Here is an 18,815-nt window from a genome sequence, read left to right on the forward strand (position 1 = left end):
TTCACGTCACTCTCCAGAAACGAAAGCTAAGTTGGTCAGAGAGGCAGACGCGCTGCAGTGAAGACAAGTCTCCGTGTTTCTGAGAGAAAAGTCAAAGTGACGTCATCAGGTGTTCCTCAGCAACACAGCAGAGTCTCTTGAGAACACAGGTGAGTACAGCTGGTCACATTTACACCTTCAACAAGCAGGAAGAACACACAACTTGTAAGTTCCCCTCTGTTCACCAGAGGTGTCAAGTAACGAAGTACAAATACTTCGTAACGTTACATTACATGTTTACGCAAATATCTGTACTTTCTACTTCTTACATTTTAAAAAGCGCCTCATTACTCCTATTTCTTTTTGACTTGTTTTCCGGTTTGTCGTCGTTCAAAATCACACAAATAAACGATCCGGATAAATCTCGCAGTCGATTGAGTGAATTTGATTGTGGTTGGATGAGAAGTGTAAACATTTACCATCCAGACTCCCTATTGGTTTATCAGCGATGCGCCTCAGATGACGCAAATCAGACATGAACCCGCCTCCTCCTCCTCATGCAAAGCCCATATAACGTTAAATGAGTATCTTCATGACCACGTGGACATGTTTTTCTCACTTTTTAAAAAATCTGACACCACACAGCGACCGACCGCTGGCAGATTACTACCCCCCCCCCCCCCCCCAGCCGATGAGTTCAGAAACTTTAGTCTCTCTCTGTTTCCTGATCCCTTCCTCTGTTTCCTCTTGCTGCGTCACGTTAAACGTGTTCAACAGGAACCTGCTGGAGGCTTTTAGTGTCAATCATCTAAACGAGATGCTACATGTTTGTCACCAAGTAAGCAGAGCGTTGTTAGCGTGCTGCTCTTTATTCACAGCATGTGGACACGTTCTGGGCTGTTCATCAAGAATAGTGACCATGAAGACACAGTATTTTACCCAATGTTACACGCTACAATCCCACTGCTTTCAAATGACAACACATTATAATTATATATATTTCTTCTCTTCCCAACATGTGCAGACATGGCTTCTGCAAACTATGGTCCATCTGAAGATCAGTTCCTGTGCTCCATCTGTCTGGATGTGTTCACTGATCCAGTCTCCACACCATGTGGACACAACTTCTGCATCAACTGCATCAATGAACACTGGAACACCAGCGACCAGAACCTGTGTCCAATGTGTAAGGAGGACTTCACCACCAGACCTGTTTTGAGGGTCAACACCTTCATCACTGAGATGATTGTTCAGTTCAGACAGTCCACTCAGCAGAAAGCCAGCAGCAGCAGCTCAGAGCAACAAGAGTCCAAACCAGGAGAAGTTCCCTGTGACGTCTGCACTGGAACCAAAGTGAAGGCCCTCAAGTCCTGCCTGGTGTGTCTGGTCTCCTACTGTGAGACTCACCTGGAGCCTCATCTGACAGCTTCACGCCTGAAGAGACATCAGCTGATGGACCCTGTGGAGAACCTGGAAGGCAGGATGTGTACGAAGCACGATAAACCTCTGGAGCTGTTCTGTAAGAGCGACCAGACGTGTGTCTGCATGCTCTGCACTGTTTTAGACCACAAGAACCATGATGTTGTTCCTCTGGAAACAGAATATGAAGAAAAGAAGGTTCAGCTGAAGAAGACAGAGGCTGAAATCCAGCAGATGATCCAGAAGAGAAGACTGAAGATTCAGGAGATCAAACAGTCGGTGGACCTCAGTGAGGAAGATGCAGGCAGAGAGAAAGCAGAAGGTGTTCAGGTCTTCACTGATCTGATGGAGTCTGTTGGAAGAGGCTTGAAGGAGCTCCTCAAAACAATAGAAGAGAAGCAGGAAACCACAAAGAAACAGGCTGAAGCTTTCATCAGAGAGCTGGACCAGGAAATCTCTGAGCTGATGAAGAGGAGCGCTGAGGTGGAGCAGCTCTCTCTCTCTGAAGACCACCTCCATCTTCTCCAGTCCTCAAACATCCATCAGCCACCACCCACCAAGGACTGGACAGAGGTCCGTGTTTGTCCTTCATATGAGGGGACTGTGGTGAGAGCTGTGTCTCAGCTGAAGGAGACACTCAGTGAAAAGATGAAGAAGGTGCTTGAAGCTGAGCTGAAGAGGGTCCAGATGTTTGCAGTGGATGTGACTCTTGATCCTGAAACAGCTCATCGTCAACTCATCCTGTCTGATGATGGGAAACAAGTGAAGAAGAATCTCCAATTTCCTTTCATAATATTTACTATTAATTTTGGGGTTTTAGGATCACAGAGTTTCTCTTCAGGCAGATTCTACTTTGAGGTTCAGGTTGAAGGAAAGACTGAGTGGTGTTTAGGAGTGATCAGAGAGTCTGTCGACAGGAAGGGAAACACCTCACTGAAGCCTCAGAATGGTTACTGGATTCTATGTTTGACAAATGGAAATAAATACAAAGCTCTTCATGATCCTCCAATTGTTCGCTCTCTGAAGTCTGGTCTTCAGAAGGTGGGGGTGTTTGTGGACTATGAGGAGGGTGTGGTCTCCTTTTATGACGTAGAAGCTGCAGCTCTCATCTACTCCTTCACTGGCTGCTCCTTCACTGAGAAACTCTTCCCCTACTTCTGTCCTGGTGATTATTACGATGTAAGAAACTCTGCTCCTCTGATCATCTCTCCTGTCGGAGTAAACTAATCATTCTCTGCTTTCATGTGATTTTATTAATTAAAGGGAATAAATGTACATATTTTGTATACTGTATGTTTTTCTTTTTTTTCATGATCCTTGTGGAGAAAATCTATTTCGACCTTTTGAATCCAGACTTTTTTATTTTCACTAAATATCCAAAGCTGAAGTTTGACTTTGAGTAAATTATCAAAACAAATCATTTCTGATGTCTGTTACCTTTCCATCATGTTCACAGGATGCACTTTGTGTTATTGTTGTACTGCTTTAAAGATCAATGGACAAAGTAAAATAATTATATAGATTCGCTTGGTGTGAAAAGTGTTTTGAATTAATAACTTTGGCTCATTTTGTTTTGTGAATATTTGTAAAATTACTTAAATTTGATTTTGTTGTTGTTACTTTTGTCTTATAACTTCTTATAAATAGGAATCTAAGAATCAAATACTGAACAGAATTAACTGCACATTATATTCATATATGTTAATAAATACTTTGTTTAACGCAGGAAACATGTCCAAGTTCTTTGTTTATTGATCATGTGACAATTGGTCAGTGTGAACGACGAGTTCCACAGAAAGATCAATTCTAACGTGAGTTAATATCCGAGGTTGATGAAACTGTTCAGTGGCTTCAGATACTGAGGAGAATCCACTCCACTGAGAACCAGCAGCAGAAGAAGAACCAAACACAACTGTAATTACACACTGACTTTGATCTACAGTTTTCCTGCTGTAGTAACAAAGTATTTATTTGGTGAAAAACCATGAACTGAAATAATGGAACAAGAGTTTTCCAGCTGAGCTGTAGTTGTTAGAGCTGCACAGGCTGTTATTCATCAAGCAGCTTTCATGAGTTCATGACGTCATACCTGTTTGTCTTCTTGATGACACGCACAAAGAGGAGGAGGCGTCACCTCGTTTAAATACTAAATAACCTCACAAGACAACTTCATCCTTCCTTCACATTCCTTTTTATTTTCCTAAAGACGGTCGTCCTCTTTAAAATGACAAAATAAAACCACTTTTTAAAAGTCGAGAACCAACAGAAAGACGACTGATAACAAAGAAAACAACACAATAAATACTTTGAAGCATCCGAGCAAAGAGAAGATTCCTGTTTGTGATGTGATGAGAAGCAGGAAGACGGTCGGTACCGACCCGTCAGACGGTGTAACCCTGGTACGTGAGGCTGTCAGGACGTGTGCTCCACCACCCAGGAGGAAGGAGCCCCTTCACGGTAACACGCTCCACCTGCAGAGTGCACGCCTACGTCATGACCCAGAGACTCTGAAGACCCCAAAACGGGTCCTTCAGGTCAAAAAGGACCAAACATTACTGTCATGGATGAACCAGTAGGAAAGAAACCAGCTCCCCTTCAGGAAGTGATGGAGGCCTCGGGGGGGGGGGGGGTCGTCTTGGAAGGTCCAGATGAGGAAGAGGAAGGGGAGGTTGAGTGTTTGGGGGGGGGTCGTCTCATTCTATATCGTCCTCGCTCAGACTCTGTGCACTCACGATGCGCTGCAGGAGCAGAACAAAGCAGATAAACATCTCAAAACAGGGTTTTCTCACGTTGTCTCTGGGTGGAGGACAGAAGGACTCGTGGAGGTCCACACGGAGGACAAAGAGACGTGTCCCCTACCTGGCTGATGCTGGGCAGTTTGGTGAGCAGCATCTGGAAGACGGGTGGAGGCAGAGTCTGCTGCAGCACCTGCAGCAGCTGCTGAGGCTGACCACACACGGCGATGGCGTTGGTCAGGTGGTCCACGCCTTTCTCGTAGTCTCCTGAGGAGCACAAGGACGCGAGGTGAAGACGCATGTCCTCAATGGGCTTCTTAGAGCGGTGATGTCCCACAGAAAGTCACTCCTCTCTTTCAGTAAGGTTACTATGGAAACCGTCTACGTTCTTCTTGGAATAAGAAAGAAAACTAGAAACAATAGAATCCATCATTACCCTGAGCCAGAAGCTCCTCCCCCAGCTGGATCTCCTCCAGGAAGAACTTCTGCACCGCCTCAGCGTCCTTCAGGTCGGGGAGCTGCGGGACAAACAAACTCAGGTCCTCACAGGAAGCTGCTGCCGACCGTCCTCGGCTTGTTGAAAGAAAAGATGCCAGAAGTGAGATCTGGAAATCCTTTAGATACGAAGTGTTTCTTATGTTACGCATTTTTTTGGTCTCAAAAAGAGGAAATGTCCGGGTAAAAGAGGACGTTTGCTTGGTCTTGTGTTGCATTTGCTGATGTCTGACTGTTAGGAAAGTTGTTGTCAGGCTAACACAGCTGCAGGCTGCCACCTCTCACGGTTTCCCCGTGTGACGCGCACGCTTTTGCGTCTCACGCGAATATTCGCGCACGCAGCGTTCAGAGAAGCCGACGCGAGAGCACTTAATAGCAGCATCAATGTCCGTGTTACGACCAGCTGTAACATCGCTAACCAGACGTCTTGCGGGCGGCTAAACTTGGTGAAACCTGTTGAAATCCGCCTACTTTGTTTATGAGAAACCAGCAAGTCAACGTGCAGCGTCACAGATGCGCCGTTTACCGTCGGCGAGGTTGGAGATGAACCAGCGCGGATTGGTTTTTTGGGGGGGGGTAAAGAAATCACACGTGTGACGTGAGTGAAAACATGCAAAAGCACGTGTGTGTCACACGGGGAAACCGTGAGAGGTGGCAGCCTGTAGCTGTGTTTGTTTCAGTCAAACATCAAGAAAGTGCAACACAAGACAAAGCAAGACAGCAAATAAGTTACTGAATAGTCAGCAGAAATATAAACATGCAAAATGACCTACAGTTTCACTCATGTGGATCTATGTGATCACGAGGTCAGAACGCACACAAAATTGTACCAAATAATACACACTAGATGCAATTTTCCTTGTCGTTTTTCAATAAAGGGGAGAAATTGCCCTTTAATTATGTGTCCATCTTTAATGTACCCAACCCACATGGCTTTAGTTTTTTTCCATCTCAAACACATCTTTAAAATGATGTAATTCATATTTATGGAAATAACTATATAGTCATATAGATACGGACAATAGGCCTACATGTCCGTGTATAATCAATGCTTTTTTACCATGTCGTTGTCATTAATATCTTGCTGTGGGCTGATACTGATATGAATGACATTTGTTAAGTGTTAAAAAGCAGGGCAGGAACAGGCTGGTAAAAAGGGAACCTTACAGATATTTTATTCATTACTATCACAGATAAATATTCCATTATCTTATTTGTTGAATCGTATTGGAAAAGTATCGAGTATCGAAATATTTTGCCAGGTATGGTATCGAAGTCAGAATTTTGGTATCGGAACAGCACTACCAACAACACTGTTCTCCTGATGTGGACTCGTTTATGATTCACTGTGAACCCTTTTACGCCCCGTGAGTTCGCTTCATTCATCCTGCTCGGTGTTCACAGTTGGATCACTGTTACACCACACCTTCCTCTGAAATTCCCCCCACGCCACGTCACTTGGTGTAAGTTGTTCTAACAGCGGACTTTTCTCTTTTTTCTCTCAGCATACTGTTCATTAATGACTCCTCATTCTGCTGATTGTTTATGTTCGCGTTCCGTGTGCACGCTGCGGGACACCGTACTCGGGGGACATTTGGTACGCGCATCTCCTGCCGAGCAGCACGTGGTAGCGGGCGGAAACACAACCGTGTGTAAGTTACAAGTTTGTGAAATGAACTCACGTCTTGGATTCAGAGTAAGGACTCCTCACTCATTTCGACATCCTCCACCAATCAGAATGAATCAGAGGGAGGAAACAAACGTCACCAGCAGATGCCGCTCCAGTAAGAGGCGGAGCTACACGGAGGGGCGGAGCTTCCACGTCACTCTCCATAAACGAAAGGTAAGTTGGTCAGAGAGGCAGACGCGCTGCAGTGAAGACAAGTCTCCGTGTTTCTGAGAGAAAAGTCAAAGTGACGTCATCAGGTGTTCCTCAGCAACACAGCAGAGTCTCTTGAGAACACAGGTGAGTACAGCTGGTCACATTTACACCTTCAACAAGCAGGAAGAACACACAACGCGTAAGTTCCTCTGTGTTGACCAGAGGTGTCAAGAAACCAAGTACAATTATTTCGTAACGTTACATTACATGTTTACGCAAATATCTGTACTTTCTACTTCTTACATTTTAAAAACCGCCTCGTTACTCCTATTTCATTTTGGCTCGTTTTACTGTTTGTCGTCGTTCAAAATCACACAAAAAAACGATCCGGATAAATCTCGCCGTCGATTGAGTAAATTTAAATGGTGGTTGGATGAGAAGTGTAAACGTTTACCATCCAGACTCCCTATTGGTTTATCAGCGATGCGCCTCAGATGACGCAAATCAGACATGAACCCGCCTCCTCCTCCTCATGCAAAGCCCATATAACGTTAAATGAGTATCTTCATGACCACGTGGACATGTTTTTGTCACTTAAGAAAAAAATCTGATGAGTTCAGAAACTTTAGTCTCTCTCTGTTTCCTGATCCCTTCCTCTGTTTCCTCTTGCTGCGTCACGTTAAACGTGTTCAACAGGAACCTGCTGGAGGCTTCTAGTGTCAATCATCTAAATGAGATGCTACATGTTTGTCACCAAGTAAGCAGAGCGTTGTTAGCGTGCTGCTCTTTATTCACAGCATGTGGACACGTTCTGGGCTGTTCATTAAGAATAGTGACCATGAAGACACAGTATTCTACCCAATGTTACACGCTACAATCCCACTGCTTTCAAATGACAACACATTATAATTATATATATTTCTTCTCTTCCACAACATGTGTAGACATGGCTTCTGCAAACTATGGTCCACCTGAAGATCAGTTCCTGTGCTCCATCTGTCTGGATGTGTTCACTGATCCAGTCTCCACACCATGTGGACACAACTTCTGCATGAACTGCATCAATGAACACTGGAACACCAGCGACCAGAACCTGTGTCCAATGTGTAAGGAGGACTTCACCACCAGACCTGATTTGAGGGTCAACACCATGTTCTCTGAGATGGTTGTTCAGTTCAGACAGTCCACTCAGCAGAAAGCCAGCAGCAGCAGCTCAGAGCAACAAGAGTCCAAACCAGGAGAAGTTCCCTGTGACGTCTGCACTGGAACCAAAGTGAAGGCCCTCAAGTCCTGCCTGGTGTGTCTGGTCTCCTACTGTGAGACTCACCTGGAGCCTCATCTGACTATGTCAGGTCTGAAGAGACATCAGCTGATGGACCCTGTGGAGAACCTGGAAGGCAGGATGTGTACGAAGCACGATAAACCTCTGGAGCTGTTCTGTAAGAGCGACCAGACGTGTGTGTGCATGCTCTGCACTGTTTTAGACCACAAGAACCATGATGTTGTTCCTCTGAAAGAAGAATATGAAGAAAAGAAGGTTGAACTAAAGAAGACAGAGGGTGAAATCCAGCAGATGATCCAGAAGAGAAGACTGAAGATTCAGAAGATCAAACACTCGGTGGACCTCAGTGAGGAAGATGCAGTCAGAGAGAAAGCAGAAGGTGTTCAGGTCTTCACTGATCTGATGGAGTCTGTTAGAAGAGGCTTGAAGGAGCTCCTCAAAACAATAGAAGAGAAGCAGGAAACCACAAAGAAACAGGCTGAAGCTTTCATCAGAGAGCTGGACCAGGAAATCTCTGAGCTGATGAAGAGGAGCGCTGAGGTGGAGCAGCTCTCTCTCTCTGAAGACCACCTCCATCTTCTCCAGTCCTCAAACATCCATCAGCCACCACCCACCAAGGACTGGACAGAGGTCAGTGTTTGTCCTTCATATGAGAGGACTGTGGTGAGAGCTGTGTCTCAGCTGGAGGAGACACTCAGTAAAAAGATGAAGAAGGTGTTTACTGAGCTGAAGAGGGTCCAGATGTTTGCAGTGGATGTGACTCTTGATCCTGAAACAGCTCATCGTCAACTCATCCTGTCTGATGATGGGAAACAAGTGAAACGTGGTAATGTGAAGAAGAATCTCCCAAACAACCCAGAGAGATTCTCTCATTGGTTCTGTGTTGTAACAAAGCAGAGTTTCTCTTCAGGCAGATTCTACTTTGAGGTTCAGGTTGAAGGAAAGACTCGGTGGTTTTTAGGAGTGATCAGAGAGTCTGTCAACAGGAAGGAAATCATCTCACGGAGTCCTCAGAATGGTTACTGGATTCTATGTTTGACAAATGGAAATAAATACCAAGCTCTTGATGATCCTCCAGTTGATCTCTCGGTGAAGTCTGGTCCTCAGAAGGTGGGGGTGTTTGTGGACTATGAGGAGGGTGTGGTCTCCTTTTATGACGTAGAAGCTGCAGCTCTCATCTACTCCTTCACTGGCTGCTCCTTCACTGAGAAGCTCTTCCCCTACTTTGATCCTGGTCATAATGTCTTTGGTACAAACTCTGCTCCTCTGATCATCTCTCCTGTCAAAGTAAACTAAACATTCTCTTCTTTCATGTAATGATTTTTTTTCATTAAAGGGAAAAAATGTACATTATTTGTATACTGTATGTTCTTTTTTTTCATGATCCTTATGGAGAAAATCTATTTCAACCTTTTAAATCCAGACTTTTTTATTTTCACTAAATATCCAAAGCTGAAGTTTGACTTTGAGTAAATTATCAAAACAAATCATTTCTGATGTCTGTTACCTTTCCATCATGTTCACAGGATACACTTTGTGTTATTGTTGTACTGCTTTAAAGATCAATGGACAAAGTAAAATAATTATATAGATGTAAATGTTCTCTTGGTGTGAAAAGTGGTTTGAATAATTAACTTTGGCTCATTTTGTTTTGTGAATATTTGTAAGATGACTTAAAATTGATTGATTTTGTTGTTGAACACGTTACTTTTGTCTTATAACTTCTTATAAATAGGAATCTAAGAATCAAACACTGAACAGAATAACTGCACAAAAAGTAAATATATATATATACGTTAATAAATACTTCTTGTTTAATGCAGGAAACATGTCCGAGTTCTTTGTTTATTGATCATGTGACAATTGGTCAGTGTGAACGACGAGTTCCACAGAAAGATCAATTCTAACGTGAGTTAATATCCGAGGTTGATGAAACTGTTCAGTGGCTTCAGATACTGAGGAGAATCCACTCCACTGAGAACCAGCAGCAGAAGAAGAACCAAACACAACTGTAATTACACACTGACTTTGATCTACAGTTTTCCTGCTGTAGTAACAAAGTATTTATTTGGTGCCGGAGAGAAAAACCATGAACTGAAATAATGGAACAAGAGTTTTCCAGCTGAGCTGTAGTTGTTAGAGCTGCACAGGCTGTTATTCATCAAGCAGCTTTCATGAGTTCATGACGTCATACCTGTTTGTCTTCTTGATGACACGCACAAAGAGGAGGAGGCGTCACCTCGTTTAAATACTAAATAACCTCACAAGACAACTTCATCCTTCCTTTACATTCCTTTTTATTTTCCTAAAGACGGTCGTCCTCTTTAAAATGACAAAACAAAACCACTTTTTAAAAGTCGAGAACCAACAGAAAGACGACTGATAACAAAGAAAACAACACAATAAATACTTTGAAGCATCCGAGCAAAGAGAAGATTCCTGTTTGTGATGTGATGAGAAGCAGGAAGACGGTCGGTACCGACCCGTCAGACGGTGTAACCCTGGTACGTGAGGCTGTCAGGACGTGTGCTCCACCACCCAGAAGGAAGGAGCCCCTTCACGGTAACACGCTCCACCTGCAGAGTGCACGCCTACGTCATGACCCAGAGACTCTGAAGACCCCAAAACGGGTCCTTCAGGTCCAAAAGAACCAAACATTACTGTCATGGAGGAACCAGGAGGAAAGAAACCAGCTCCCCTTCAGGAAGTGATGGAGGCCTCGGGGGGGGGGGGGGGTCGTCTTGGAAGGTCCAGATGAGGAAGAGGAAGATGAGGGTGAGTGTTTGGGGGGGTCGTCTCCTCCTGGTCGTCTCATTCTATATCGTCCTCGCTCAGACTCTGTGCACTCACGATGCGCTGCAGGAGCAGAACAAAGCAGATAAACATCTCAAAACAGGGTTTCCTCACGTTGTCTCTGGGTGGAGGACAGAAGGACTCGTGGAGGTCCACACGGAGGACAAAGAGACGTGTCCCCTACCTGGCTGATGCTGGGCAGTTTGGTGAGCAGCATCTGGAAGACGGGTGGAGGCAGAGTCTGCTGCAGCACCTGCAGCAGCTGCTGAGGCTGACCACACACGGCGATGGCGTTGGTCAGGTGGTCCACGCCTTTCTCGTAGTCTCCTGAGGAGCACAAGGACGCGAGGTGAAGATGCGTGTCCTCAATGGGCTTCTTACAGCGGTGATGTCCCACAGAAAGTCACTCCTCTCTTTCAGTAAGGTTACTATGGAAACCGTCTACGTTCTTCTTGCAATAAGAAAGAAAACTAGAAACAATAGAATCCATCATTACCCTGAGCCAGAAGCTCCTCCCCCAGCTGGATCTCCTCCAGGAAGAACTTCTGCACCGCCTCAGCGTCCTTCAGGTCGGGGAGCTGCGGGACAAACAAACTCAGGTCCTCACAGGAAGTCATCATACGCTGAACAGTAGTGAGATCTGATCTGAGAGCTGAACCCTATCTCCATGCTGGGAGCAACCCTCCATCAAATCCCCATCGTCCAATAAGGAGCCAGAGAAAAGCCACCAGTTGATCATCACTCTTTCATTATCTTTACCTGCTTCATCCTAATGCCCTTTTCCTTAAAACTGTCAGAATAAAAACAGGAATTGAAGACATCCTGACTTCAGAATAAAAGCCTCAACTGTGCGCTTACTAGAAATATAAGTCACATAGAAGAATGTTTATATTATTTAAACATTAAATGCATTTTGTAAAGGAAAGAAACTCATAATAATCATAGTAGTACTATATGATGACTTATAGTAAGTCAGATCTAATAAAACTGTAGTGACTGAATATTGGAGTACTTTAAAACGTCTCTCCTCAGCTCATACTGATCACTGGTGACAGGTGATAACAGGAGGTGTTACAGCAGGTTGGTGCTCACCTTGGCCATGCCTGCCCTCTCATTGGCTGCCTTCTGCTTTCTCCGCCCTGCAACAGAAACAAACACCAAACGTTTAAATTCCACATTCATTATCACCACTTTACTCACTTCAACCAAGAGGCAGCTGAAGAACGCGAGTGCTTCAAAACCAAAGTTAATTATTATCACAGGTAATTATTATTTAAAAACAACATGATGAAAAATAAGCCTGATGTCGAAGTCATGGCTTGCATCATCTAGTGCTAATATTGACACTTAGAATCTTCAAAGACTGGGATTGATTAATACCTTCTGGTTAATATGTAATTGTGGAATAACATTTTGAAAACAAGATCTGATCAAAATACTGACATGCAATTGATTACACATATATTTTGATTCATGGGACTGCTGCTTCACAATAAAAGCTTCTTTAATAAGACTGGATAAAACCATAATACCGACTGTGTTGCTATGCAACAGCTGGATGAATGAGTTTGTGTGGACTGTGCAGAGGCCTGTGTTAATACACCGAATGCATAAACAGAGACATTCAAAAAATAAAGTCAGTTTGCAATCAACAAACCTACCCTGGATAAACAGGATTTTTAAAAGTCACATTGAAATACGAGTCAGTTTAACATGACCTTGAAATATCTACACAGCGCACACCTGATAGAATACGACACACGTCCTGAATCCTGATTAAACACACCGTGGACAGCAGCTATGATACAATGGTGGACGCTTTCATTCTTTCAGTGAGCATTTATCATTTCCTGAAGGCTGACTGATGACGAAAAGAAGCCACAACGTGTTCAGCTGTGACACCAAAGCCCACGAGTCCGTAGATTTACCAACATTTTAGTTGACAACCAAAACCTCGAAGGCGAACAACGCGACGTGTTCGCCTCCACATTCACCGCCTTGATGAGCGAAGGACCGGAAGTAGCCGAGCCGACCTCTTCCGGTCGCACCGGGTCAAGTGAAGTGAGCCTTTAAAGAGGGTCGTAGAGCCGATTGGTTGGCCGACTTTAAGCCGAATTAACCCGAACACCTCGTGGACGGTATTGAGAATGCTACGTGAAGTCTCACTTCTTCACGGCTAATTAATACTAAGAAAGAAAGAAAAAAATATATAACCGGACCGGGATTCGGCTCAATAGCAGACGGCCCCGGAACCGGCTGTACCGGGACACGAGAGCCTCTGAATCCCACACGATACTAGTGTTTCAGCCTCTACCGGGAGGGGGGGGGGAGGCGAAGCCGACCGGAACCGCGTCAAAACCCCCACGGTACCGGATCAGGTTCGTGAGGAGGAGGAGGAGGATGAAGAGGTGGACACTCACGTTCTCGCAGCCTGTTCTTGAAGCCGGGGTCACTCCGTCTCTTCTTGTCGAAGTAGATGCAGTAACCGACGAGCAGGGCGCCGCACACCCCCGCGGCGAGCGCGCTGGTCCTACCGCCCATCATGGCTGCCGGCACCCGGTCGGTTCGGGGAGGATTTCGGGTTAGTTTACCGTCTTTTCTTTACTCCCTCCGGTGGTCGTTGACGTCGAGAGGCTGGCGGAGCGGCTCAGGGCAGGAAGGACCCGGAAGGACCCCTTCGTTTGACCGCTTGTAGCCGGTTTGTAGAATGCCTGACTGGAAATGTGCAAATAAAAAAAGAAAAGAAAATCCCAGTTAAAAACAAAGCTTTAAATGAGACCGCGGTGGGTTGTTGGAAGAAGTGTCAGTGTTTTGGAATTCAACAATACTGGTTATGTTTGTAGATATAAACGTGATTTATGTTGAGAAGCAGAGGTGTTTTAAGCGTGTCTTCTCACTACTGGCAGCAGAGGGCGACTCATCCTATGAGCGGAGCCGATTATCCCAGTAAACATTAACAGGACTTTATAGTCTTTCTATTTTTTGTTATTAGATTGTCGTAGTTTATTGAACCCTTTTTATATATTCACATTTAAAATGTTTTTAAACTTTTTTTTATTTGAAGGTGATATATCGGTAAAAAGTTAAATTACTGCCAATTCATTTACCTGCATTTTACAGTGTTCCATTAAACTACAAAAAATTGATGTTTGTAGTTAAAATAAAAGATTAATTTTATTTTTAGAACTAAATTCTTTTGTCAGTCATTCTTAAATGTGTTTTGGTCCAGTTGCTGTTTTTTTTCCTCTGATCCCATTCAAGTCAACATGTTAAATATGTTCCTGCTTGACTGACCGAGTCACTCAAATAGACCAACAGCCCCGTGGCATCATGGGTACAACAGGCTGCACAGCACATCAGCAGAGATGCATGGCTGTCTGCAGGGGTAGCTGTTGATCCATCAGAGCCGCCATTAAACACACACACACACACACACACACACACACACACACACACACACACACACACACACACACACACACACTGAGATTACACTCAGTCTGTCACAGCCCAACACACACAATCCATGTGTGTGTTGTGTGTGTGTTGTGTGTGCAGACTCTGCATCCTTGCATATCTTGGTCTTCAGAGGCCTGCCTGATGGTTTTTAGGATTGTAACAGACAAACAGTCAGGAGCCCACACGGCAGGATGAATGAGCAACGCACAACACAGGAATGTGTGGGTGTGCAGCCACTCGGAGACACACACACACACACACACACACACACACACACGCGCCTGAATGGTTTGTCCTGCGGCATCATGGGACAGCAGAACAGCCGGTGATTACAGTCGGTGTGAACAGATCGACCCTGGGTCACATGACCACGCCTCCACTTCACTGAGCGACAGAACACGGGTCACACTGTGTAACATGACTCCATGTGTTTGAGGTGTGCACGTTGTATTGCTTTGAGTAAGTGAAGGGATCTAAAGGATAAAACGGCTCGAGATGGATGTCCTCAGCCGTGTCCGTTAGTCTTCAGTCAGTCTACTGGATCTACCTGAGGGGTCTCACCTGAGCGTCGAAGGCTGCTTTGGCAGATTTAAAGAGTCCCTAAAAGATGAAATAAATGTAAGAGGTGCTACCTTTTGTAGCACTGCATCAGATAAGAGTGACCTGAGCGGAAGGAAGCAGGATGCGTGACATGTGACGTCACTGTCAAAAGCTTCTCCTTTCTCGTCCTCTGCACGGGTTTTATTTGATGATTTAGACCATTTCAGCTTAGCTTTTCCCCCTTTGAAACATCCAGCACTCGCCGCCCTCGACACTTTAGGCTTAAACTCTGCATCGTCGAGTGGTCGACGATGCAGAGTTTAAGCCTTTCTTACTCCCACGCCTCCTCTCACCTGGCAAATTCAACCAGACCGCGATTGGGCATCTGCATGTCTGAAGGTAGAAGCCAGAACAAACATCTCTGCTCTGTGTGTTGAAGGTGTCTTTCAGTGTGTGTGTGTGTGTGTGTGTGTGTGTGTCTGCATGCATGAAGCCGCTAGCAACTCCGTACGGCGCGGCGTGTCTTTCCTGTTCTGACCTTCAGACGGTTCCAAGGAGAGCGCTTCCTCACCGCTGGGTTTTTAAAACCCATTTAGCCGAATTAACGGCGGCCGTGAAGGACGTCGCCTGCGTCACCAGAGTCGAGACGTGAATCAGCAACAACCGGATCCACAAACAGTTTATTGTTATTGGTGAATTCATTACCATCATTATTTAGCTTGTTTTACACCTTTAGTTTTTGTCTTAAAATGGGCTTTCTCAAGATATTCATTAACGGATATCGTAGAAATACAAGATTTAATATTTGCTTTAAAATAACTAAATGCGTAAGTAAAACGTATAAATCCCACCAATATAAAACCCATGTTTATATATTAGCACAGAGCACGAACTTATATTGAACGATGAAAGGCCCCTTTGCACTGTGGGAAACGTAGGCCTTATTTGGTCATGTGACCCTCCCGTCAGAGGTGGAATTTCCTTCTTGAAGGGCGAGAGAGCAGCCGAGCAGAACATGAAAACATGAAATATGGGTGGGCCGACTGCAGAGTGTGGGACCCTCGCTTCATCGCCACACACACACACACGCACACACACACACACACACACACACTCCTGAGCTGTGGGAGTCTTTGGGGGATTAGTGAAGGGCTTGGCTGAGCTTCATTGGAGTTCCCCTCACACACAAACATATTCTCCACGGCTTTAGTTTCCGGAAAAGGGGGCAGGGAGGCTGTTGGGGTCTCTGTGATTTTTTTCTAGTGATGGAGCTCCTCCAAACAAGCTGTCCTTTGGATTCTCAGCCATGTTGATGAGATCCTGTGTGAGTGTGTAAGCAGAACCAAGGAGTTAAAGACCGCATGAGGACGCATTTCTCTCTCCTTCCTCTAATAACTATTTTGAGGGAGATCAGACATCATGTGTACAGGAACATGTTTACAGGAACATGGGTGCAGGAACGTGTTTACATGATGTGTAACAGGGCCACCATGGAATTCAAACACTGCATTAATGATGTGGATATTTTTGGCGTAACCTTAAATTGCCTTTAAAAACAGCCGCACTAATGTAATTAAACAAATTATTTTGACTGGTATTAATAAAGTCAAGCAAAGATAGAAATAAATTGGGGAAGAAAGAGCACTTATTCTTTATATGGACATACAAGTTTCCATTTTTTAATTAATCTGTCACTAATAATAAAACAGGGACACAGGAGTTACTATCATGAATCAACAGTCACAGTCTGCCCCGATCTATTTTTAGTGAGTTCATGTTTCTAATGATGGAGTTCAACCTTCATCCACATCACCGCCTCGGAGATGTGAAGGCAAATTATTTGTGTGTGTGTGTGTGTGTGTGTGTGAGAGAGAGAGAGTGTGTTTAAACCACACAGTGCTGCTGAGCAATGCAGTTTGACCTCGTAACCTCCCACCCAGATTTACCCCGAGGAAAGGATTTGTGTGCGTGTGTGTGCACACTGGTCTACTTATCAAACAGGGGACGCCAGCTTTGTTACAGGTTTAGTGGGCCGCTGGAGCTTCACTGCTTTAGGGGGTTCGAGTCCTGTTAAAATCATGTCAGGTGGGTGTCCTCATACTTTCAGGTTCAGTTGAATTCTGTCGACTTCTCCCACCGTCACTTTCTGACTGACAGTTTCTTTCCCTTTTTTTTTAACCCACAATCATTCCGGGACAAAACGGACCTTCCTCTCCCACGCGGCTGAGCTGACCTTTCTGGCTAATGAGAACCTGCGAGCGCGGCGTGCTAACATCTCTGTGACCTGTGATCCCTGTGCAGCACATGGCAGTGATTAAACAGGGCCGGGAAAACGGCGCCGGCCAGGGAAGTCGATGCCTTTGTGTGTTTGTCCATCGTTCATTCCGATAAAAAGCAGCAGCCCCCTCACCTGTGTGACCAAATGCCTGCAATATCCGCCGCGTTGGGAAGGCTGCGGCCGATGGCGGCCACACGCCTTCAGCTTGTGCCGCCGCCTGAAGCGGGCCGCATAGGTTGCATATGACGCGAGGTGATGCCCCCCCCCCCGGAGGGCTTTGTGTTAATGATGCAGAGCAGACGGAGCGTCTGCCATCGACTTCACAATGGGAATATGATTCTCACAAATTTGAGACAAATGCTAACATTCAGAGCTGCAAACCTGTTTTTAAACAGTTTAAAAGTCTTTAAAACATGAAACATGATGATTACTAAATAAAAACCTTGTTTTTGTAATGAATAAGAATATCTCCACTGTTTCCTCCATCAGGAGACACATTACAAGACACAAATATTAGGGAATAAAAACACATTTCCTTCTTAAATCAATATATATATATATATATATATATATATATATATATATATATATATATATATATATATATATATATATAGATTTAAGAACAACATCTTTTTGTTTGTGTTTACAAACACACTGATTGGTCTGACTCATGAAGCTAAACAAACAACCATCAGGCTGCTAATGCACTCAAAGAGGCTGCTGTGGCTTCTGTAAATTGCCCTTTAAATCAAGGTTGAGTAAGATTACAAAGATTACACGGGATTATTTGGGATTTACACTACGACGTATTCAAACCCTGGTGACCCCTCTGTACAGTAAAACACGTGCACACACACACACACACACACACACACACACACACACACAAACCTGCATGGACTAAAATCCATAATCAAATCAGTTTTGCCTTCTCCAACCAGAGGATTTACTTTTATTGTGCAAACTGAAGTTAATAATGACGTTTTAAGTCACACAGTAGACCGATAGAAGCTGAGCTGCCATCTGCTTCTTTTCACCTCTTTCCCCCTAACTGGCACTTTGACACGAAAGAAGCAAACAAGCTTAAAGCTTCACTGAACTGGGATCTGTTGGGAACAGTAAGTGGTTTTAGCCGTGTGCCATCTGCGTGCTGCGGTGCTCCGAACCCACTCAGGAAACACTTCATCATTCATTTACACAACTTTCGGGTCAGTTCTCCTCCCGAAACCTATTGCGTGGCTTCGGGAGAACCTGAACGGCCTCCACTTTAAGTTGCATCTGGGACGAAGAGCCTTGCTCGAGGGCAGCAGGGAAACCCGTGAGCAGCTGTGGGAATCGTCGCCATCGTCGCTGGCTTCGTCCTCTGGAGGCTCGCACACATTCTTTCATTTTCCATTTTCCATTGCTTGAAACAACCGGTGGAAGTTCAGAGGACAGGAAGTGAAAAAGGACGTCTGTCTGGCTTTTCGTCCGACGCTCAACGACAGGAACAGACATCGCGCGCGGTGAGGTTCTGTGGCGCCGTTAGAGGGAACATTCCGGGCCCGGATGTGATGCCATAGTTCAGTTCATCGCTCAGTGTGTCAATGGTGGTAAACGTTGCACTTGGAGATCTGGACTCACAGGGGAGGGACGGAAAAGACGTCTGACCGGCTAAAATAGACGTCCCTTCAGAATCCGGGTTTCCCCTGCATTCAGTGTTTGGTTTCAGAACACGAATGAAAAGCAAATGTATTGATATTGTGTGCAATTTCTGCAAATAAATGCCCCCAAAAATGGACTTGGCCATTATCCCTAAAACTACTGTTTTTCCCAAACTCTGCCCAAACAACCGGATCAAGCCGGCCACACTCAGTCTCTTTGAGGAGTGGAAACACATCAGTACTGTGAGACACTGTGGAGCTTTACACACACACACAAATATTTAGAAATATGAGTAGAACCCAACAGAACCCGGATGAAACCCGGAGGAAACCCGGAGGAACCTTCACATGTTTGTTGACCAGCCTG

The 18,815-nt window shown here is 44.8% G+C and overlaps 4 protein-coding genes across 5 annotated transcripts; 2 read left to right on the plus strand and 2 right to left on the minus strand.

Annotated features, from left to right (window-relative positions):
- Positions 1–33: 33 nt before the first annotated feature.
- Positions 34–3,097, plus strand: LOC119217947 (E3 ubiquitin-protein ligase TRIM39-like). The gene is made up of 2 exons (XM_037472019.2): positions 34–149; positions 1,004–3,097. The coding sequence occupies exon 2, from the start codon at positions 1,006–1,008 to the stop codon at positions 2,623–2,625; it is 1,620 nt and encodes a 539-aa protein (XP_037327916.2). The 5' UTR covers positions 34–149; positions 1,004–1,005; the 3' UTR covers positions 2,626–3,097.
- A 473-nt stretch (positions 3,098–3,570) lies between these two features.
- LOC134132710 (mitochondrial import receptor subunit TOM20 homolog) lies at positions 3,571–6,222 on the minus strand. The gene is made up of 4 exons (XM_062564391.1): positions 6,212–6,222; positions 4,570–4,706; positions 4,258–4,400; positions 3,571–4,136 (listed from the first exon to the last, which is right to left on the minus strand). Exons 1-4 carry the CDS (start codon positions 6,220–6,222, stop codon positions 4,092–4,094), a joined length of 336 nt encoding a protein of 111 aa, XP_062420375.1. The 3' UTR covers positions 3,571–4,091.
- Positions 6,223–6,394: 172 nt separating this feature from the next.
- Positions 6,395–9,733, plus strand: LOC134132741 (E3 ubiquitin-protein ligase TRIM21-like). Of its 2 annotated transcripts, none has more exons than XM_062564582.1 (2): positions 6,395–6,649; positions 7,395–9,733. In XM_062564582.1, the coding sequence occupies exon 2, from the start codon at positions 7,397–7,399 to the stop codon at positions 9,026–9,028; it is 1,632 nt and encodes a 543-aa protein (XP_062420566.1). In that variant the 5' UTR covers positions 6,395–6,649; positions 7,395–7,396; the 3' UTR covers positions 9,029–9,733. The 2 variants fall into 2 exon arrangements, with proteins under 2 accessions (XP_062420566.1, XP_062420565.1); XM_062564581.1 differs by having other exon boundaries at positions 6,396–6,594.
- Positions 9,734–10,009: 276 nt separating this feature from the next.
- LOC119218057 (mitochondrial import receptor subunit TOM20 homolog) lies at positions 10,010–13,431 on the minus strand. Its single transcript, XM_037472193.2, has 5 exons — positions 12,946–13,431; positions 11,618–11,664; positions 11,022–11,103; positions 10,710–10,852; positions 10,010–10,588 (listed from the first exon to the last, which is right to left on the minus strand). The coding sequence occupies exons 1-5, from the start codon at positions 13,067–13,069 to the stop codon at positions 10,544–10,546; spliced, it is 441 nt and encodes a 146-aa protein (XP_037328090.1). The 5' UTR covers positions 13,070–13,431; the 3' UTR covers positions 10,010–10,543.
- Positions 13,432–18,815: the final 5,384 nt, after the last annotated feature.

The sequence above is a fragment of the Pungitius pungitius genome, chromosome 9 (assembly GCF_949316345.1).
Source record: "Pungitius pungitius chromosome 9, fPunPun2.1, whole genome shotgun sequence".
NCBI lineage: Eukaryota > Metazoa > Chordata > Actinopteri > Perciformes > Gasterosteidae > Pungitius > Pungitius pungitius.

Coding starts and splice junctions, on each gene's coding strand:
- LOC119217947 (XM_037472019.2), top strand. CDS start 1,006: ATGGCTTCTGCAAACTATGGTCCATCTGAAGATCAGTTCCTGTGCTCC.
- LOC134132710 (XM_062564391.1), bottom strand. Junction 4,401..4,569: donor GGAGGAGCTTCTGGCTCAGG/GTAATGATGGAT, acceptor TGTGCTCCTCAG/GAGACTACGAGAAAGGCGTG. Junction 4,137..4,257: donor AACTGCCCAGCATCAGCCAG/GTAGGGGACACG, acceptor CTGCTCCTGCAG/CGCATCGTGAGTGCACAGAG.
- LOC134132741 (XM_062564582.1), top strand. CDS start 7,397: ATGGCTTCTGCAAACTATGGTCCACCTGAAGATCAGTTCCTGTGCTCC.
- LOC119218057 (XM_037472193.2), bottom strand. CDS start 13,069: ATGATGGGCGGTAGGACCAGCGCGCTCGCCGCGGGGGTGTGCGGCGCC. Junction 11,104..11,617: donor AGAGGGCAGGCATGGCCAAG/GTGAGCACCAAC, acceptor TTTGTCCCGCAG/CTCCCCGACCTGAAGGACGC. Junction 10,853..11,021: donor GGAGGAGCTTCTGGCTCAGG/GTAATGATGGAT, acceptor TGTGCTCCTCAG/GAGACTACGAGAAAGGCGTG.